The sequence below is a fragment of the Mus pahari genome, chromosome 1, assembly GCF_900095145.1.
Source record: "Mus pahari chromosome 1, PAHARI_EIJ_v1.1, whole genome shotgun sequence".
Taxonomy (NCBI): domain Eukaryota; kingdom Metazoa; phylum Chordata; class Mammalia; order Rodentia; family Muridae; genus Mus; species Mus pahari.
This window is the reverse complement of record NC_034590.1, coordinates 91757776-91779658: the sequence shown is the minus strand read 5'-3', so window position 1 is coordinate 91779658 and position 21883 is coordinate 91757776. Positions and strand designations below refer to the sequence as shown.

At 50.0% G+C, this 21883-nt stretch overlaps 2 protein-coding genes and 1 long non-coding RNA gene across 4 annotated transcripts in view; 2 read left to right on the top strand and 1 right to left on the bottom strand.

Annotated features, from left to right (window-relative positions):
* The window catches only part of Ern2 (endoplasmic reticulum to nucleus signaling 2), a 16277-nt gene extending 11901 nt beyond the window's left edge, over positions 1 to 4376 (top strand). Inside the window, exons 14-22 of one of the 2 annotated variants that reach the window (XM_021209884.1) lie at positions 768 to 852; positions 1012 to 1201; positions 1278 to 1377; positions 1462 to 1658; positions 2554 to 2701; positions 2778 to 2905; positions 3695 to 3818; positions 3897 to 3964; positions 4046 to 4376. In XM_021209884.1, the coding sequence (XP_021065543.1) occupies positions 768 to 852; positions 1012 to 1201; positions 1278 to 1377; positions 1462 to 1658; positions 2554 to 2701; positions 2778 to 2905; positions 3695 to 3818; positions 3897 to 3964; positions 4046 to 4252 (1247 nt within the window). In that variant the 3' untranslated portion in view covers positions 4253 to 4376. The remainder of the gene's footprint in view (positions 1 to 767; positions 853 to 1011; positions 1202 to 1277; positions 1378 to 1461; positions 1659 to 2553; positions 2702 to 2777; positions 2906 to 3694; positions 3819 to 3896; positions 3965 to 4045) is intronic. The other variant, XM_021209892.1, reaches the window with a different exon arrangement.
* A 267-nt stretch (positions 4377 to 4643) lies between these two features.
* Positions 4644 to 16163, bottom strand: Plk1 (polo like kinase 1). Its single transcript, XM_021194819.2, has 10 exons — positions 15703 to 16163; positions 14961 to 15129; positions 13867 to 14011; positions 13032 to 13125; positions 11308 to 11527; positions 7773 to 7928; positions 6710 to 6787; positions 5528 to 5682; positions 5244 to 5426; positions 4644 to 5131 (listed from the first exon to the last, which is right to left on the bottom strand). The coding sequence occupies exons 1-10, from the start codon at positions 16108 to 16110 to the stop codon at positions 4928 to 4930; spliced, it is 1812 nt and encodes a 603-aa protein (XP_021050478.1). The 5' UTR covers positions 16111 to 16163; the 3' UTR covers positions 4644 to 4927.
* Positions 16164 to 16246: 83 nt separating this feature from the next.
* LOC110319347 overlaps positions 16247 to 21883 on the top strand; it is a 22852-nt gene continuing 17215 nt past the window's right edge. The window contains exon 1 of the long non-coding RNA XR_002380397.1: positions 16247 to 16924. This is a non-coding gene — a long non-coding RNA (uncharacterized LOC110319347). The remainder of the gene's footprint in view (positions 16925 to 21883) is intronic.

The following is a 21883-nucleotide window of genomic DNA, read 5'->3' as shown; positions in this document are numbered from 1 at the left end:
CCCCCTATTTCCTAGGCCTTGGTAAATACTTGCATATGAAAGTAACCTTTTCACTGAATTCTGAGCTCCTGGCTTTAAGGAATTTTTTGGACTTTGGAACACTGGTGGAAACTTCACCTGTGGTATAAATTTAATCTTTAAAGGCATTAATAATATTGAAAGAGAGCATACACCATACTAGCATGCGGATAGGGTTCGTGTATATAGATTATTGGAAATGCCAGGATTCCAGGAGGCTGAATCTCTTTGAGACTCTTCCTCAGGACTCTTTCAGGTTTTTCAGGCCTGTTGTGAGCCACCACTGAAGTAGGCATGGCATTCACCCTCATCACGCTCCTGTCTACTTGAATTCATCTTTTTATTTGAAACAATTCAACATCAATGAAAAGAAGGGTTACAAGTGTTAGGGGAGCCTGCAGACTGCAGAGTGAAGAAGGGAAAGCGTCAGGGGGCAGAAAGTGCTCAAAGTGGAGTCACACAGCCAACATCACCCACTGCCCCCTCCAGGATCTACTTGTTCCTCACACTGGTACGGGTGCCATCCCTGACAGCCCCGAGGCACTTGCCTAGCCACACCAGCCACTGCAGTCATGTGTCTGGCACGTGGGTCCTTTGCTCTCAGCCACTGCAGCACACCCAGCACAGAAGGGTAGAAGTCAGGAGAGTGGTCAAGATGGTGGGTGGGTCTGGACTACAGCTGGCAGAGGCAGGCAGGGAGGATGACTGTAGGCAGAGGTCACTAAGGACAATATCTTCCTTCCCTGTAGCAGGGCAGCCCACTGTGGTGGGGAAGATTTCCTTCAACCCCAAGGATGTGCTGGGCCGTGGGGCAGGAGGAACTTTTGTTTTCCGGTGAGTGGCAGGTGGAGCTGCAGGCTCCATCACTTGCAGCCCTTTTGACAACAGCCAAAGGACAGACACCCTTCCAGACGCCCAGATGTGAGGAGAGGTCCCCACTCTTTTCCTTATCTGCTCTCTGAACCCCCACCCCACCCCTGGACTATCTCTCAGAGGACAGTTTGAGGGGCGGGCAGTAGCTGTGAAGAGGCTCCTCCGAGAGTGTTTCGGCTTGGTTCGGCGAGAGGTGCAGCTGCTGCAAGAGTCTGACAGGCACCCCAATGTGCTCCGCTACTTCTGCACTGAGCATGGTCCCCAGTTCCACTACATTGCCTTGGAGCTCTGCCAGGCCTCCTTGCAAGAGGTGAGGTGGGAGCCCAGGGAGGGAGGGAGGGAGGACTTGGGCTGGAGAGTGACATTTTATCCCTCCCTCATCTTAGTACGTGGAGAGCCCAGACCTAGACCGCTGGGGCCTGGAGCCCACCGCAGTACTGCAGCAGATGATGTCCGGCCTGGCCCATCTGCATTCCTTACACATAGGTACTGTCTTGCTTCCAGTCCTTAGCCCCCTGCCGCTCCCCCATTGGCCATCACTCACTCTCTCAACTCCCTTCCTGTATGTAGTTCACCGTGACCTCAAGCCAGCCAACATTCTCATGGCTGGGCCTGACAGCCAGGGCCAAGGCAGAGTGGTCATCTCTGACTTCGGCCTCTGCAAGAAGCTACCTGCTGGCCGTTGTAGCTTCAGCCTCCATTCTGGTATTCCCGGCACAGAAGGCTGGATGGCACCAGAGCTCCTGCAGCTCCCCCCAGACAGCCCGGTGAGTCTGCCCGATAGTCACAGGGCTTTCTTTCACTGTATCCTACCTCTTCTCTGAAAGAGACCCGACATCTTGATGCAAAGGCAGCCAGAAGGAGACTGTCTTCCAAAGGCAGCCAAGAGGAGGGTCTAGTACCACACTGGGAGAAGGCTTGAGCCTTAAGAGACCTCAAAGCGAACCAACCCCCTCAGTGACACACCTACTTCAATGAGACCACACATCCTAACAGTGTCACTCCCCATGGGCCAAGCATTCAAACCTATCCAAACCAGCACAACCATGTGTCATGTGAAACCATGACAATGACCTTGTCACAGGGCCTTACTGCCTAGCCTAGGCCAACCTTGAACTCTCACCTTTCCCACTTCAGCTTCCTGAGTGCTGAAATTATAAGCATGATGCCTGACTTAGAAAATGTTTAACTGCTGGGCATGGTGGCGCACGCCTTTAATCCCAGCACTTGGGAGGCAGAGGCAGGTGAATTTCTGAGTTCGAGGCCAACCTGGTCTACAGAGTGAGTTCCAGGACAGCCAGAGCTATACAGAGAAACCCTGTCTCGAAAAACAAACAAACAAACAAACAAAAAAGTTTAACCTTCACCACGCTTCACAAGCACTGAGGGACTCACATGCACAAGAGCTGGGCACAGCAGCCTGTAATTGCAGCACTCGGGAAGCTGAGGCAGGGTGACCCTGAGTTCAAGCTACATAGAAAAAAAGAAGATGGTGGCTCTTACCTGTCCTGACCTAATCATTTATGTAGGACCCAATACCAGTGTAGACTAAGTATTTTAACATTGGAACCCCCTGCCCTGCCCCCCTCCCCAGAACTAAGGTTCAGAGGGACTTTAACAAGACTCACTTCCTCCTTTTCATGCCATCTCTCTGCCCCCCAGACCAGCGCTGTGGATATCTTCTCTGCAGGCTGCGTGTTTTATTACGTGCTTTCTGGTGGCAGCCACCCCTTTGGAGAGAGTCTCTACCGCCAGGCCAACATCCTCTCAGGGGATCCCTGTCTGGCTCAGCTGCAGGAAGAGACCCACGGTGAGAACCAGCAAAGATGGGAGGAAGCAGGCATGAGACGGACGGCATATAACCCATCCTCTCTTCTGCCCTCCAGACAAGGTTGTGGCATTGGACTTAGTGAGAGCCATGCTGAACCTGCTGCCCCAGGATCGCCCCTCGGCAGGATGGGTACTGGCTCACCCCCTCTTTTGGAGCAGAGCTAAGGAGCTCCAGTTCTTCCAGGTGAGATGATTTTGGGAAGCCCCCCACACCCCCCAAAGCTTTGGGTCCTGTCTTACTATTCTGTTGCTGTGAGGAGACACCATGATCAAGGCAACTTATAAAGGAAGCATTTAACTGGGGACTTGCTTAGAGTCTCAGATTTTCATCTTGGTGTTGTGGTGGAAGGCAGACATGATGCTGCAGTAGTAGCTGAGAGCTCACATCTGATCCAAAGTTGCAGGCCAAGAAAGGAACACCGGGCCTGGTGTGGACTTTTGAAATCTCTAAGCCGACACCTAATGACACACGTCTTCCAATAAGACTACACCTAAATCTTCCCAAACGTTTCCACTAACTGGGGACCAGACAAACATATGAGCCTGTAGAAGGCATTCTCATTCAAACCCCACAGGTCCTGAAGGGAATTCAGAGTGGCTCATTTGGGAAAACAGAGCCTTGTCACCTCAGGCCCTATGCATTTGCTCTAGCTGTCCCTGTATGGAAATGCAGTCCGCTCTCATCTTCAGTCATTCATGCTGTGACGTCAATACAGATAATCCTTCTATGTGTGACCTTGGGCAAGGGACTACACCTGAGCTGCAGGCGGCCTACCTGTAGGACAGAGGCAACAATGCTCCCTCCAAGATGGGGTTGTGGCATTGAAGCAGGGCATAGGGAAGCCATACTTTCCAGAAGGCCATAGCCCTCGTCATCCTAAGACATTTTACTACTCCAATGTTAGCCACATTAGCCTCCTGACCCTGAGGTATGACACTGGCCACAAGGCTCAGGCGCTCTGTGGGGTCCTAGGATGTCAGTGACTGGTTGGAGAAGGAGCCAGAGCAAGGGCCTCTCGTGGCAGCGCTGGAGGCAGGAAGCTACAAGGTGGTCCGGGAAGACTGGCACAAGCACATCTCAGCCCCTCTGCAGGCAGGTAGAGGCCTCACTTGGGTGGGTCTGAGGGGCAGAGAGCCAGGGGAAACACCTCTGCAGCTCATTTCTCTGCCTGCAGATCTGAAAAGGTTCCGATCATACAAAGGGACATCGGTTCGAGATCTGCTCCGTGCCATGAGGAACAAGGTGTGTTCTAGAGCCTGGGTGGGACATATCAGGGATGGTCTGCCACAGCTGAGCCAGGATCCTTGTCCTGCCCGTCCCCAGAAGCACCACTACAGGGAGCTCCCAGCTGAGGTGCGCCAGACACTAGGCCAGCTTCCTGCTGGCTTCATCCAGTACTTCACACAGCGATTCCCGAGGCTGTTGCTGCACACTCACCGCGCCATGAGAACCTGCGCTTCTGAGAGCCTCTTCCTGCCCTACTACCCACCAGCTCTTGAAGCCAGGAGGCCAGAGACCACGAAGAGCTGAGACATCCAGAGGCGCCAAAGGCGGACCAAGGAGTTGAGCCTGTGGCTTAACCTGGCCTCAGGAGTGACAGAAAAGATGGACAGCAGTGTAAGGGACTGAGGCTGTTAATGCAAAAAAAAAAAAACAAAAAAACAAAAACAACAACAACAACAAACAAAAACAAAACTCTGGGGGCAGAGGACCCTAAGAAATACAAGACCAATGCCGGGCGGTGGTGGCGCACGCCTTTAATCCCAGCACTTGGGAGGCAGAGGCAGGCGGATTTCTGAGTTCAAGGCCAGCCTGGTCTACAAAGTGAGTTCCAGGACAGCCAGGGCTATACGGAGAAACCCTGTCTCGAAAAAAAAAAAAAAAAAAGAAATACAAGACCAAAAAGAGAGAGTGAGAGAGAGAAAAATGTACATATTTTAATATATATAAAGCTGAGGAAAGAGCAGTCCCAATTCAATAGAAACATTTATACAATTCATACAGTGGGCCAAGGTCAGGGAAGTTGATGAAAACCCACACCCAAACATGTACAAAATAACTTACACACAGCAACCCCTTCAAAGGGGGCCCTGCTCCTGCCCGGCCCCCAGGGCCAGGGGCACTGAACAGCAGCCCCCAGGAGCCCACAGTGCAGGCTCAGGGCTAGCAGAATGAAGGGGCACCTTCAGTCCGAAGGAGAGAGACCTAAGAGGCCTTGAGGCGGTTGCTGGCAGAGCGCGAGCTCAGCAGCTTGTCTACCATGGTGCGGGCGTAGCGCAGGCGGCTGGCCAGCTCCTTGCAGCAGCCATACTCCTCCAGGAGGCTCAGGCGGTACGTTCGGAAGTCCCTCTTCTCGTTGATGTAGGTCACCGCTGCCATCAGGGGGCACAGGATAAGTTTGGTGTGGTCCTAGGAGAGAAGGAGGGAGCGAGTGAAGAGTTCAACAGGTGCCTAAGGGGAGGGCAAAGGGGAGGAAGGCGGCCCGCTGGTGAAGGGGACAGCCGTGCCACCCCAAGCACACCTGGAAGAAGTTAATCTGCACGGTGCCGTTGCTGAGGTGCAGGATGATGGCGCTGCGTGTGCGGAACCACGTTCGTAGGTAGGGCAGCCGGGCCAGCTCATCACCTTCCCGGGGTGTGATGTTGGCCCCTGCCTTCAGTAGGTGCTCACTCATGTAATTGCGAAAATAGTTGAGGAGAGTGATCTAGTTTGAAAAGATGGAGGGGGGAGGGATTCCAGAATGAAGGTCTGGCCCCTCAGCAGCTCCATACCCTGCCACGCTCCCCCTCAGCAGCCAGGACTCACCTTCTTCATCAAGGAGTTGGGATGGGAGCTCACAGTGAGGTAGGACTCCGTGCCATCACGCTCTATGTACTGCAGGCTGTCCCCGTCATTGTAGAGAATGAGGCGTGTTGAGTCATTAAAAAGCACCCCCACACTGTTGTCACACAGCTGGTACCCTGGTGGCAAGTGGAGGGCTATCTCAGAAAGGCAGGAGGAGGCAGGCAAAGGCCTTGGAAGAACTCAGTAGTACAATGGTTGCCTAACACCTATTTCTATGCAGAAGGCCTGAAATTCAATTCTCTCTAGCTACTGCCACACCCACTCAAGTGAAGTCCGAGTGAGGCATGGAGCTCACAAGGCTTTCAAGGAAACTCAGCCTCCTGGAACTTTGGCATTCTCATGGCCCCTATACTCAAACCTTATCCCCACTTAAGTCTGGTGTATGCTCTCTTTCAGTATTATAAGTGCCTTTAAAGATTGAATTTTATCCACCAACATCCTAGAAAATCCTTGAAGCTGAAGAGCTTGGAATTCAGTAGGATTCAGAGAGAAGGTTACCTATTCATTAACACTCAAATTTACTTCTAGTAGAGACCAGTGAAACTAATTAGGCATTACAAAGAACAGAGCCAGAATAGCACAGGGCTAGTCTGCAAAATGATTACTGAGGACAGGGAATACACATTGGCAGGCTTAACTATAGACTAGCTTTACACCTGGTGGTAAACAACACTGGCCTGGTCCTCGCCATACAATCCTTTGTTTTGTGTAACAGTAACTCTGTGGATATGTCTTGCCTGGCTTTTCTTATTTCTTCTCCTGTATAAAAGTTTGGTGCTCAGCTGGGCGTGGTGGCAGAAATCCACCTGCCTCTGCCTCCCAGCACTCAGGAGGCAGAGGCAGGTGGATTCTGAGTTCGAGGCCAGCCTGGTCTACAGAGTGAGTTCCAGGACAGCCAGGGCTACACAGAGAAACCCTGTCTTGAAACCCCCCCCCCAAAAAAAGTTTGATGCTCGATTTAGAAAAATACACTCAGATTCTACACGCTCTCTCTAGTGTCGTCTCTGTCATTCCGCCGAATCCTTGCCCATCTGCCACCAGAGACCCATTCCACACAGACAGGAGACCCAAAAAGGAGGTAGTCTGCGGCAGGCTACCACAGCCACGCCATCTCCTGCCCACTCCACATTCTGGGACACCTACCAAGGCCATACTTGTCCGAATAGTCCACCCACTTGCTGACCCAGAAGATAGGGATGCAGGCAGGGTCCTCAGCCTCCTCTGCGGTAGAAACAGAACACTGGTTAGGTCAGCCCTGTCCCCTTTCTTTCCAAGCAGCCCTCCCGGGGGAGTACACCAGGCACCCCACGAGACCCGAGGAGGAGCCTGACGGTACAAACCTGACACCCAAATGGAAAACTGCAGCCCAGGATGCCAAGGCCCACTTCATCACATGAGTGAGCCCCTGTGCTCTAGGCCTACTGTAGCCCATGAGCTGTGGGAGGTGCAGCCAGGGAAAGAAAACCACAGGCTCCTGGAAGAGCCCAGGTCCCAACCACAGGGGTGAATTACAATCACAGACTCCGCTCCATCATCTGCCCTGGGGGTGGTAGAAGGCCTAGTGTCCCAGATTAAAGTGACAAGAGACAGCTGACTGACACCCCTGCCTGCAGTGCTAGAACAGCTAGAAAACGGTACACAAGTCCCTGATGCAAAGATGCGAATGTGCTGGGAAGAAATGCTATAGAGAATTAATTAAGTCAGGTTTGGAAGTCATGGTGGCGGGTGTCAGGGCAGTGACACTGGGTACAAAAGCCCTAAGGCTGGAGCTGATCTGAGTCAGGATTAATTCCCTGAGCAGTATATGCAGCGATGCAGAGATGGCCTATCAGCCACCTACAGGACGAGATGGCACAAAAGTAGGCAGAAGGAACACTAAGGGGGGCTGTGGGTGTCAGGCTAACTCATCTGGATTTGATCTATAAGAAACTGGCAAAGTGCTGGGCGTGGTGGCGCACGCCTTTAATCCCAGCACTCGGGAGGCAGAGGCAGGCAGATTTCTGAGTTCAAGGCCAGCTTGGTCTACAAAGAGAGTTCCAGGACAGCCAGGACTATACAGAGAAACCCTGTCTTGAAAAACCAAAAAAAAAAAAAAAGAGAGAGAAACTGGCAAAGCAAAGGTCATGCGGGTCTGGGCCCCTCACAAGTGCTCTGCTGGCTGAGCTGCGGTGTTTTCCCCATGTGTGCAGACCCCTGTAGGACTCACCTTGTCGCACCAGCCCACGCTCCGAGGGCTTGGAGGCGTTTACACTGGTCAGCTGCTGTAGCAAGTCACTAAGGTGGCACTCGATGGCCTCATTTGTCTCCCGGACCACCACTTCCTCTTTCTCCCGGGGACGGTCAGGCAGGGGGTTCTCTACACCTGAGAAGAAAACTCAGTCACTGGACAGACACAAAACTAGGGGGAGCACAGGACTTCAGGCACAGCTAGCATTCTTTCACTATCACTGATGTGGGGATGTCAGCACCAGTTTGAGTGACAGGCATGCGGTGTATACTGAGAGGAAGCCAAGCTTCAGGTCTCTAACCCAACAGCCTGGCTTTCCAGGACAGCAGCTGCTGCTGTCACTCAGGAAGGCAACCTGAAGTGACTCAAAACTGCACCAACTCAGAGTGAAGGGCACTGTGAAACAGCACATTTTTTTCCTTAAAATTTCAATTAAAAAAATAAACCACCATACTACATTAAGAACTTAAGTGTGAAATAAAATATTCAGGATCTGATTTTGTTTGTTTTTTGTTTTTCAAGATAGGGTTTTTCTCTGTATAGCCCTAGCTGTCCTGGAACTCACTCTGTAGACCAGGCTGGCGTGGAACTCATAGATCTGCCTGCCTCTGCCTCCCAAGTGCTGGGATTAAAGGCGTGCGCCACCACGCCTGGATGGAGATCTGGTTTTAAAACTAGCCAAAAAGGGGCTGAAGGATGGCTCAGCAGTTAAGAGCACTTGCTATTCTTGCCAAAGACCTGGGTTTGGTTCCCAGAACCCACATGGTGGCTCACAATCATATATGTCTAACTCCAGTTCCAGGGGCTCCAATACCATCTTCTGACCTCTGTGGTTATCAAACATGCACCTGGTGCACATACATACATGCATGCATAACACCCATACAAGTTAAAAAATAAAACCTAGCAAGAATGAGTGTTTATAGAATAGAGTATGTAAAAAGAAACAAATACCCCAGGGACAAATGATGCCGTTCTCTACCTTTGGGTGAGTTTGAAGACTGTCTAAAGAACAGTCTCCTTTACGACTACTATACTTATAAAACAGCAGTATTCTAACCACCACTACAGGTCCAGCACTACAGGAATGGGAAAGGGGGCTGAGCTCAGTACATACATGTCTAACATGAATTAGATTCTCAACTGCTCATGAACTAGGCATGGTAGCCCATCCTTGACCGTTATCCTAGCACTCAGGATATAGAGGCAGAAGGAGCAGAAGTTCAAAGTTGTCCTTGGCTACTGTAAGACACTGTCTCAAAATGGAAAACAAAATTAAAATTACAGTAATAATTGCTACCACTAAAACTGGTGGGCCCTACGGTTCCAAACGACTTCCCGAAAGCTAGTTATTAATTACCAAGGAAACAATGCCTGCAGCAGAGACACTGTCTCCCTGACACACTGAGAAGGGCCAAGCCCTCCACAGCATGCTTGCTCAGAATGTAGAACCTCACTGCACTCCCGAGGAAGCATCAAATCCAATAGGGTATCAACTCATCAGTACCCTCTAAACGTATCAAGGTCATAAGACGTAAGGAAAACCCAGAGACTGTCACAGGCTGGAGGAGACTAAGGAGCCAAGGTCTTTAACTGCCATGTGAGGTGCTGACTTGCATTCTGGGGGTCTAATGGGGATCTGGTTGATCGATGTGGGGGATTACCTTGTAGCTAACACTTCAGTTTTGGTAATTATGCTTTGCTTAAGGGAGATGCTGACCGTGGAAGCAGCTGGGTGAAGGGTCCACAGGAATTCAGCTTTATTTTGTTTTTATAACTTTTGTACAGCACTAAAGTTATTCCAAAATAAGCCAAGTCATTGAGTCGGGGTGAAGCACTCATCTGAGATCCCAGCACCAGGGGGGAACTCAAGGTTAACCTGGACAACACAAGACAATGTCTCAAAGCACCAAAAATGAAACTAAGCCATCCCAAGCCACTTGCCTAAAAAGGAAATCTAACTGAAACTGATGAACTGAGAATTTTATATTAAATACTAGTTTTGTACTAAATCCACATAGAGAATAAGCTACTCTCAAAGACCACAGATCTTAATGAAATAGGACTAAGACTTGATGATGATGATGATGATGATGATGATGATAAATGCAGTAGACAATCCTGTAAACCCAGTACTGTGGATGGTGAGGCAGGGGGATTTCAAACCTGAGTCAGTGTGGTGATATGAGAAAGAGAGAAAGAGAGAGAGAGAGAAAGAAAAAGAGAGAAAGAGAGAGAGAGAGAGAGAGAGAGAGAGAGAGAGAGAGAGAGAGAGAGAGAGAGAGAGAGAGAGAGAGAGAGAGAGAGAGAGAAGAAGAAGAAGAGGAGGAGGAGGAGGAGGAGGAGGGGAGGGAAGATAGAAAACAGAAAAGCTGCTGCCAGGCAAGGTGGCTCACACCTTTGCTCTCAGCACTTGGAAGGCAGAGGCAAGTGGATCTCTTGAATTCAAGGCCAGCCTGGCCTATATAGTGAAGTCTTATCTCAAAAAACAAATGAACAAAAAACAGAGAGAAAGAAAAGACAAAGAAAAAGGGAACTGTTATGACAATATGAGATTAGTGCTTACAGAGTTGATGCTGATAATGGCACAGACGCATTGCCAGTGAGGAAAGTTTGCTCTCAAGCAGTTAAGAAAGAAACAGGCCTGGTGGCGCACACCTTTAAGCCCAGCACTCGGGAGGCAGAGGCAGGAGGATTTCTGAGTTCGAGGCCAGCCTGGTCTACAAAGTGAGTTCCAGGACAGCTGGGGCTACACAGAGAAACCCTGTCTCGAAATAAATAAATGCATCACCATCATCAAGAGAGTGTGAGCGGACTGGGGGAGGGCATTCACCCCTCTACCTTTATAAGTGTGGACAATGGTGAAGAGATATTAACACACGAATCAGGGAAACTCTGATCTCTAAAGAGCTCTAGAAACAAAAGCTATCTAAGCAGGGGCAAGGGATGCTAAAGGTTTTTTTTAAAAAGATGCAATGCATACTTTACTGCAAGACTAAAATAGCAGACTCCTGAAGTTGCTGTAGTGACTTTTCCAAAGCAGGAGGTGCTGACACAAACCTGTACTCAGCAGGGCCCTAGGCAGGAGGACTGATTTTAAGAGCAGCCTGGGTGACAAGAGTTCTCTTGAAAAATAAAACACAAAGAACAATGGGTGCACAGGGTGACCAGCACTGGGTGTGCTGCAAGTGAGGACCGAGGACAGGTACCACAGCTTGCTCCATGTATGCACTGGAAAACTTTCAGCTTTCCTCACAAACCATGCAAGAGGGATCTTTACTCTTTAAATAGAATTTCCTGGGCTTGGTTTGGTGTTCAGTTCATTTTTTCCTTCCTGGGCCCAACGGGTTGACTCAGTCAGTTCTTCCTGCCAAGGCCACAGGGCAAAGGGCAAAGGGCCCGGGGACCAGACTCAAAGATAGGACCTGACTATGGAGGTTGTGGCAGTAAGGCACAAGCACCCAGAAATGTACCCTGGAAACCTGGGCTCTCTTCTCCCCAGTCCAATCTTTACCTTTATTGAGGACTGTGAGAGGCTTCCTGCTGCTGGGGTCCAGGCTGCTAGGAGCGATTGAAAACCTTGGTGGGATGGTGAGGCAGGTAATAGGGAGACGGGCTGGGATGTAGCCGGAAGTGAAGAACTCGTCATTGAGCAACTCATGAATGGTGGGGCGGGCAGTGGGGTCTGTCTGAAGCATCTTCTGGATGAGGGAGGCGGCCACTGGGTTGATGTGCTGGAATGGAGAGGCAGAGCTGAAGTGAGATGAGGCAGGGACCCCAGGCAGCAGGCAGCTGCTCCTGTCTGTAACATATCATAGCTCAGTGGCCCTGAGCTCCATCAAGTCCTCCAGACAGCTTTACCAATCCTGATGAGAAGGATCATTTCTTGCCACTTGGCACTCAAGATTAACCTGGGATAATTCCCCCCCTACCCCACCCCGCCTTTCAAAAGACATTTAGTTATTATGTACAAGAGGGGCAAGCCTGGCATGGTGGTTCAAGCCTTTAATCCCAGCATTTGTAAGGCAGAGGCAGATGGATCTCTGAGTTCAAGGCCAGCTCAGTCTACATATTGGGGCCTACACAGTAAGAGCCTGTCTCAAACAAACAAACACCAAGAGGGGCACCCAGGTCCCAAGACCTGTGCTTAAATACTACTTCAACCCCTTGATTCCACCTATAACAAATAACCTGGGCTTTCTGGGGCCTACCAAGGCGGACCTATTAAATGGGGACGGGGTACAACACACCTGCAGCCCCCGCCCCCCCAACCAGGATGACTCAATGAGATGAAACCCAGGCCTGTCAGTCACAGCTTTAACTCTATGTAACTTATTTATTTCTGTACAGTAACTAGTTTGGCCCTCACAAAAAACATCTAAAGGATTTTCTTCTCCTTTTCTCTCTCTACATAATCTAAAAGGAGACGGGGTCTCACCATACAGCTAAGACTATCCTGGAACTTGCAATCCTCCTGCCTCAGCCTTCCAAGTACTAGGACTACAGGTGTGTGCATCTCCACTATTAGGCCTCACTTGTAGATGGGAAACAGGAGTGCCCTATCTGAGAATACACATGGCCTCACTAATAAAGCCAGGACCTACCCCACAGCAGTCCAGGATGTCTGCAGTGAGCTGACCTTCTGGGACTATATCTGTATCTACTATATATACAAGTCAAGGACGCTGACTTGTCCCCATGTGAACCTAGTCCCCAGAAATGAGCTATCCCTCCAAAAGGATTTATGCCATTGGATGTGAAAAGGGATGTTGTTATTTTGCTATTGGGAAGCCCTCGGGGAAACCCCCACTTTGCAGATGGGAAGCCTGGTTCACGAGAGTAAGGCCACTTCCTTTGTTAGGCACAGAACAGCTGGATGGAGATGGTCCATGTTCCAGGCATAAGTGTGTCTGCCCCGGCTCCCTCCTGTTCTCCCTGTGCTTTGCATCCCCTTCAGGAAGAGCCTAAAGCCATGGGCTGGGCGTGGGGCTCTGGTGGAGTGCTTGCCATTACACCATAAAGCCAGCATAGTGGCACATGCCTGTAATCTCAGCTCTTGGAAGGCAGAACAGGAGAATCTGGTATGCAAACTTAACATGCAGTGTGGGCCAGCATCAGACATACACCATTCTCTGTGGCTATATTAGAGGGAGGACTGACTCGTCTCTGTCCCCAGGATGGGCTCAGTGAATAGCTTTTGGCTGGAATATAAATGAAAACATGAAGTGTAGTCATCACCTTGGGAATACTGTATTCATTTTTCTTGATCCGGAGGTAGGTCTCTTTTAGGCATGAAGTCTCAAAGGGTGGCTTGCCCACTAGCAAGGTATACCTGCGGGTACAAGAAGGGATTTTTTTTTCTTCAAACTCCAAGGGATATCCAAATGCAGAAGTCATCGTCTGGGGATCATAGGAAGGGAGCTGTGCTGGGCTCACTGACTGGGAATGGATGGGGATGCTCTCCAAGTCAGTCCAGGGACACAGCAACCCAAGGCTGAGACAAGCCCTTAGAAGAATGCAAGTGACAACACCTGTATACCAAGGGGCCCGAATTGCCCAGCTCTGGCCTGCAGTGACAGAGGACTCTCCCAGTGCCCCAGAGGCCACTGCTGTCCACCACAGGCCACCATGGTGGGGGGAGGTTCTGCCTATCGCCAGCCTTTCTGATGGCCTATTTCTCCCTTCAGCACTCAGTAGGACTTCCATTGCTCCATGGAAAGTCGGGCAGGGATTGTATTAAACCCAGGTTCGGATCTGAAATTCTGAATTCCTAACAAGCCCTCAGGTGTTGATGGTTTGGATCTGTGCATACTTTTAGTAAGCACCAAGGGCCAGGAGGAAAAGTTCAGGGACTTTTTGGTCCCTTCGCTGGACCAACAAGTCCAAGTTACAGGAATCCCACAGCCTATGCCAGACTGATATATGAAAAGCAGGCTTCCATGTGGGGCAGGCAGCCTGTCCACTAAAACAGCCTTTCTATAAGGTAGAAAGATCCACATGGCAAGGTCAACTGGGTGAAAAGCCTCAGAAAGCCCTGCTGAGGCCCAGGAGCCCAAGGCTATTGCCAACTTACATGATGCACCCGATGGACCACACATCCACCTCAAAACTGTGTCCCTTCTTGCTCAGCACCTCAGGAGCTATGTAGTTGGGAGTGCCACACAAGGTCTTCTTTCGTTCCCCTTCATATTCCACTTTGGTTGCCAGGCCAAAATCCCCTGGGACAGAGGGAAGAAGAGAGGGTGCTCAGCTGCTAAGCCCGGGCTGTCTGTGTTTGCAGACAGCTCTGATTTGATCCTGAGCATTGAGAACCAGTGGCTTGAGACCCCAGAGTCCCTGAACTCTTCCACTGTACTGGCCCTAGCCAGCCTCCCATACACCTCTTTAGATAGCAGGGTTACGGTGATAAGATGGCTCAGGAGGTAAAGGGGCTTGCTGCAAAGACTGATGATAACCTACGTCGATCCTGGAATCCACGAACCCACACAGTAGAAAGAGAGAACTGACTCCTTGAAGTTACCCTGTCTCCATTCATAAATAAATGCAATTTAAAATAAAATGCAGCTGGGTGGTGGTGGCGCACGCCTTTAATCCCAGCATTTGGGAGGCAGAGGCAGGCGGATTTCTTAGTTCGAGGCCAGCCTGGTCTACAGAGTGAGTTCCAGGACAGCCAGGTATACAGAGAAACCCTGTCTCGAAAAAACCAAAAATAAAATAAAATAAAATAAAATGCACAGGTTAGCAGAATTAGATGCACTGGGCAATCAGGTAAATGATCTTCGTGGCTGCTGCTGGGCAGTGTGTGGAGAAGTGACAGGGATCTAGGGACTGGCAAATCAGACTCAGTGAGGCAGGTTTTTCAGCTTAGCAAAGAGACAGCTGAGGAGATGTTGCCTGCCATATTCTATAGCATAAATCCTGACCTGAAATTGGCTGAGGGTCTGGCTCAGTGCTAGGTTATAGAGAAGCATTTGGGGGAGGGACCCCAAGTTCAAAACTACTGAGTTGAGGCATACACATCAATGCATCTAAAAAAGGTAAGGAAACTGTGCCCCCCCACACACACTTTCCACTTCCTAACTAGAGGACAGCATCTCTATTTCCCCACCTTCCCCTCCTTGTTCCCTCCTGTCCTGGCACCAGGCACCCGCAGGCCCAGCACCTCACCTATTTTCACCTCCAGATCCTCGTTCAGGAAGAGGTTGCCCAGCTTGAGGTCCCTGTGAATGACCTGATTGCGGTGCAGGTACTGGCAGCCCAGGACTATCTGTCGCAGGTAGTAGCGGGCCTCAGGCTCGGTCAGTGCCTTCCGCCTCTTGTGCAGCTCCAGGAGGGACTGAGGAGGGAGGAAGAGGTCACTGAAGCCCAAGAAGGGTGGCCAGCTGGATATGGCTAGGACTAGGCGCTCGGACTGGAGAGTCTTAGCAGGTTTCTGATAGTTCTGCCCATACACTGGTCACTATCATTCACCAGACCCTCTCCAGAGTCTTCTCTCAACCCCACTCTCGACTCCCCATCCCAGGGCTTCCTCCTGGCAGGAGATTCCCTCCCTTTCCTGAAAGCTCTAAGATCTTACTCCAAACAGCCGCCCCTTCCCCCAACCCTGCCCCACTCCGGAAGTTAGAGGTCCGTGGCACCTCAAGCCTGGGACCCTTCCTTAGCCACTTTATGCATCCATTTCCTGTACCGCCTTGCGTTTGGGAGCTCCTTCCCTAATAGCAACAGGATCCGGTCTCGGTTTCCCCAGAACCCCGGCCTCAGCAGTTCGGAGTGCCAAGTATCCTCGCTAGAAGCCTTTCCATAAAAGTTTGAAACCCAAATACTCCTCTAGGCCACTCCAAAACCTCCGTGCCCCTTTGTCAGCAAGTTCCAGGTGTGGGAGCCCCAGCACTGCGACTGATACACTCACCCTCCTGCGACAGAGCTCCAAAACTACAAACACAAAGTCGCTGTCCTCGAAAAAGCCATGGAAGCCTACGACGTGTTGGTGTGCGAGGCTACGGTGAATTGAGATCTCCATAGACATCTTCTCCTTCTGGTGAGGCTTGAGCAGCAAAGACTTAGGCACGATCTTGCCTGCGAACACCTCTTTTGTGTCTGCATCTGAGATCTCGAAGCATTTGGCGAAGCCTCCTTTACCCAGAAAGCGCCCCCGTACATACTGCCGCCGGCTGCGTGGGTCCACTAGGACCTCCGGAATTTCTTTCGCCAGCGGGGCGGCCACTGGGGCACCGGGAGCTGCATCTCCCGGGACCCCACCTTTCCCGAGGTCGGCTGGTGCTCGAGCCAGCTTTCCAGCTTTGGCCGCTGCATTCATGATACCGAAGTTGCTCCACGGACCTGGCTGAGTCGGTGCAGAGGATCCTGCTCTGCTCCTCCCCGAATTCAAACGCAGCGCTGGGAACGTTACAAGGGCCTGCGCGCTGCTGATTGGCCGCGGGGATTTAAAATACAAACCCGCCCAGCGCGCGGCACCATGGGAGTGCTCTACGGCGCAGCCGCCTTTAAACTCCGCTCTTGCCGGTGAAAATTTTACTGGGCAGGGACTGGAGGACTGCATATGCTCGGGATTGCCTGGGAAACCAGGGAGGAATGAACTACACGGAGATCCCTAGAACAGGATCCGGTCCTGCTTTCTGCTCCTCGGCTGGGGCGTGCTCATGTGGTTCACCTGCGCCTCCTCCAGGGGCTTCTCCTAACTGTTAAGATCTAACACCTTCCTCCACCCGACCGGCTTTCTAGAACTGAAACTCCGGGCCAAGGGGTAGCTTGCGAGTGCACCGCCTCCGCGGTGGATCGCCCTCTCCCCGGCTAACCTAAATAAACCCAAAACTGAGCAAGCTCAGCAGGCAGATGCACCTTCACGGCGCAACGGACCGACCTCCTCTGTGGCACTAGCTGCTCCCAGCCCCTGAGATGTAACTCAGCCCTTCGCCTGAACAACCCAGGGGCCAGCAGCATCTGCAGCACCTGGGAGTTCCCTAAGAAGGCAAAGGAGGGGCGTGGGTTCAGGATTACAAGTTAGAGATCAGCCTCAGCTACCGCTCCACTAATCCCAAAGGAAAGAAACTTCCCAGGCATGACCTGCGGGTCAAACAAGACCTTCAGATGATTCCTATGCACTGTGATATGTAAGAAACACCAGACATCTGCCCCGCGATGCAAGTTGCCTGGCTTGTCCTGAATTGTGTGGCCCAGAGCCCCAAATAGAAAAAAATAATTTTTTAGTCAGAGGTGGGGGTAGCTGGTTAGAAGAGTGCTAGCAAACCGGTGTACCAAGGCCAAGTCGGCCCTGCAGAAGTGTCCGTTCAGCCTTCACTTAGGAAAAAAAAAAAAAATGGATTTACAACATGTAAAAAGAGTGGCCGCACAGAGCAGGTGTGTGGCTTTTCATGGAAAAAAAAAAAAAAAAGTCAACTCTGGTCACTGTTCCCGACACCCTCTTTGCCCCCTTGCCTATCTGGGCAGTTAGTGACACCTTCCATTAGAAGCTGTTGTTGCTCTAGTGTCCCCAGGAGGGTCTTAGCAAGATCCTATTGCTGGACTGAGCAAAAAATGGCAGTGCTTCTGTCTTTCCCAGTGCCTGGGAAACGACTGTACTGAATGCTTTCTGAACAAGGCAGAGCTTTGAATCCAAAAACTTAAGCTTGCCAGGAGTGGGTGCACCTTCAATCCCAGTGCTGGGGAAAACAGGCAGGCAGGCCTCTGAATTCTAGGCTAGATGCGCACACACATACACACACGCAAAAGTCAGAGAACGACATGTGGGAGAATCAGTTTTCTCCTACCATGCAGGTAGGTATATGGGTCTCAGGGACTAAGGTCACGTCATCCAGCCATGTGGCAACAGCATTTATGCTCTGTGCTACTGCAGCTTCTGGGCTCATATGTTTGCTGATAGCTCATATTATCCAACTGATAGACGCTACCTCAAACAAGGTGGAATGAGAGGGCCTGTCTCTAAGGAGGTCCTCTGATCTCTACGTGATTGTCTGTGCTCACAGGCACAAACATGAACACACACACACACAACTTAAAAGATGATATTGTTCGGTTGTAGAGCAATCAGCTGGCATGCTGGAGATCGCAGGTTCTGTAAAAAGGTTAAGTTAGAATCCAGCCTATGGCAGACATCCTGCTCAGACACTGTGAGAGCCGACCTGGCAGACCTGGCGGTGCCCTAGCCTTTCACATGGAAAGTGAATCTACATGACAGGGGTGCCACATCCTGCCCCATCCCCACCCCAGCAGCCCACAGGGTAGGTCCCCAGAGCCCACTTGTGGAAGTTGTCCCCTACTTCCACACTTGTGTTCACACACGCCCAGCCCAAATAAATGTGATACATTTTTTTTTTGAGACAGAGTCTTACTATATAGCCCCATCTGACCTGGAACTCACAGAGAGCCATCTGCCTTTGCCTCCCACGTCCTGGTATTAAGGAGACCAACCTACAGTATGAACACAATTATGCCTGTGAGCGGGCCTGGACTTAACCAATTCAAACCAATCCCTGGTCAGTGTATTACAGAACGTTTCTGAGGTGCCTGACCCCTTTAGCTGGTCTAAGGCCTCAAGTCAGTGAGGGGGAGGCGATGCTCCCCAGGACAGAGACACTGTCAGGACAATCAGAGTCAAATCCTGGGGCTCCCCTGGAATTTACCGTGTTAGGGTGCCCTGTGCAGAACTTATGCTCAGCGGTCAGTCTGGAGCAGTGGGCCTCAACCTTCCTAATGCTTCCACCCTTTAATGCAGTTCTTCATGTTGAGGTGACCCCCCCCACCATAAAATTATTTTGTTGCTACTTCTTAATTGTAATTTTGCTACTGTTATGAATTGTAATGTAAATATCTGATATACAGGATATCTGGTATTTGACCCCTCTGAGGGTCTCCACCCACAGGTTGAGAATTGTTGGTCTAGACGGTCAAGGCCCCTGCGTAGCTGCTCATCATAACGCTCTGCCACGTTTCCTGTCCTTCCTGGTAGGCCCTGGATCTCAGGCTCCTGAAGGTCTTTCTGAGGACAGTGTCACTTGTTGGTGACTTGCATGTCCACACAGGCAGGCTTTTGCATAGGAGCACTGGAGCTGGGTTCAATGTCTGACTCAAACATGTGCAAAGGGGGCACTGGGAGTTTCCCTCCAGGAAGCAGTCAGTGTTTCTGGGAGCAGTCTTGGAAACAAAGATAGAGCTCCTAGCCCAGGCTGTCACTCTCCCTGTGTCACAGAATCACTGAGCCCCATTCAGCCAGCCCAAATTTTCATTTAAAAAAAAAAAAAAATCATCTTGCCGGGTATGGTGGCACATGCCTTTAATCCCAGCACTTGGGAGGCAGAGGCAGGTGAATTTCTGAGTTTGAGGCCAGCCTGGTCTACAGAATGAGTTCTAGGATAGCTGGGGCTACACAGAGAAACCCTGTCTGGAAAAGGACAAAAAAAAAAAAAAAAAGAAAAGAAAAGAAAAGAAAATCATCTCTTAGCCTTTAGTCTTGAAGAGGATTTGGTTATATGTAAAAGACACGAAACCTTTTTTTTTTTTTTTTTTTTTTTTTTGCAAATTAATATTTTTATGCAATGTGGCCAGAAAAATGTGCTCAGGAAACAGTGACAGTATATTGACAATATGACTGAGCCATGCTGTCCTGACTTCTGTGGACTACATGTGGAGACAGGCCTTGAAAACGCTGCTTACATTAAAAAGAAGTCAGGGCCAGTGAGGTGGCTTAGTAGGTAAAGGCACTTGCCCCTAAGCCTGGTGACCTGAGCTAGAGCCTCAGAACCCACAGGGTAGGTCACAAGAGCCCACTCGTAGAAGTTGTCCTCTCTTCCACACTTGTGTTCATACACTCACACTCAGACACACACACACACACACACACACACACACACACACACTTTAAAAGATGCTAAGGTGGCAGTGTTAGCGTAATCCCTAACCCAGTTAAACTGATATCCTTATAAAAGGAGTTAGGTTACAGACACATAGAGGGAAAGCGAGGACCCAGCAAGGAGACAGCTGTCTGCCCGCAGCCCTTTGCTCCTGGACACCCAGCCTCTGGAGCCAGACGAATGCCACTTTCCATTGCATATGCCAAGCAAACTCATAAAGGGTGAAATCCTAAATTTTCAAAAATTTTAGGATGGGTTCCCTTACATGTTCTACCTCCTTTGCCTAGAAAAGGTCAGTCCTGGGACAGCTCTACTTGAATCAATGCCCTATCTAACTGGCATTATGTACTGGGGAAAAATGGGGAAAATAGACATCAGTCTATTGAGGAAAGCTACAGAAAAATGAGCCCAGTGCAGGAAGACAATCTCTTAAGAAGGGGCAGGGTCTGCTGTGTCCAAAGCAGTTAGAGGGGGCCGCAGTATCTGGGGTGGGTCCTCCATACAACGTGCAGCTTTCTACAGGGATAACTAGTGAGAGATGCATTAGAGACAGCTGACTAGCAGCCTGGTTCTAGAGGGTCCCTTCAAAGACCAAGTCCTTTCCCGGAGGTGTTTCTCCAAGTCAGATGGCTAAGAGCAAGCACCTAGGATATGTTTATGGTTGTGAACTCTACAGGGGGTCCTGACCTTCCAGGATCCAGGGTCAAAATTGCTCATCAATTTATCTCCTTCCAGTTAAGCTCGGCTTGGGTTGGGACTGAATAGCTTTTAGAAGACAGTAATGAATTCAGGATTCCAGACATCCATCTTTGCTGCAGAACTATAGTCCACACCAAATGACATGCAAGGCTTTCTTTGTACCCTGTCTTAAAGGTCCAGATGGATCCACTCCATATGTACCTTCGGACTAGAAAATGACCAGCTTTCAGGGTTCAGATGTGTGAATTCCACAAGGGCTCATTAGTGACTTAACCTCATTATCCAAATGTGCACTTCAAGCCAGAGACAGCCTTTCACCTTTCTTGCTGCAGGTTCTCTTACCAGAGGTTCCAGATATAGTAAAAGATACAGAGGCCTGCCCTGGCTCCAACGCCCCAAGAACTTAAATTCCCATCAGCTGGACAGGGGCAAAAAACAAAAAAAATTATATCTACCAGTATGTACGTATATATATGTATATGTATATGTATATGTGTATGTATGTATGTATGTATGTATGTATGTATGTATAACTGGAGATCAAACCCAGGACCTTGGGCATGCTAGCAAAAAACTGTGCCATCGCCCTTACAATTTTTGTAGCCTTTTTTTTTTCTGTCTGGGATGATCATTTAGCCCTGATGAAATTGTAAACATTAATCTGGGCATGGTGGCACAGGTTCATAATCCTATCCAGGAAGTTGAGGCAGGAGGAGTATGAGTTAGAGGCCAGCATAAGCAGCGTAGCAAGTTCCATCCAGCTTAGCTGGAGAAGACCTGATCCAAAAAGGGCAGGGAGTGAGGAGGGCTAGGGAAGTGACAACCTAAGTTCCATTTCAGTCCTTGAACCCAGTTAAAAAGGCTCCATGGAGTGGTGCATGTCTGTAATCCCGACACTCCTACAGACAAGAGGCTCTTCCCTAAACTTTAGGGTCAAGTAGTCCTAGAGCACACAGCACAGCAGCGGCAGAGAGACTCCTTCATAAGACAGGTAGAAGATGAGACCCTACCTATGAACATTATCCTGACTTTCATATACCTGAGCATGCGCACGCACTCCCTCCTCCCGTCCCCACTCTGTCTCTTCAAGCACTTGGGCCAGGAATGTTGGTGCATGCCTTTAATTTCAGCAGCGAGGAGGCAGAAGCAGGTGAGTATAAGTTTAAAGCTAGCCTGGTCTACATACCAAGGTCCAAGACTCCTAGGGGCAGAAGACTGGGACCTGACTCAGTGACAGTGTAAGTTACTAGCACTGAATTAAGAAGTGACAACTGAAGTTCTTGTGAAGAGATTTTATGAGGCCAGTTCGAGGCATAAGGCACACAATCATAACGGTTGTTATTCAAATAAAAAACACACATGTGCCGATTCCAGATATCTCATTCTTCCCCAATAGGCCTTTTCCACTCCTGGGTTTCTCATATTTCTCATATATTTTGTTTTATTTTATTTTTTTGGTTTTTTTGAGACAGGGTATCTCTGTATAGCCCTGGCTGTCCTGGA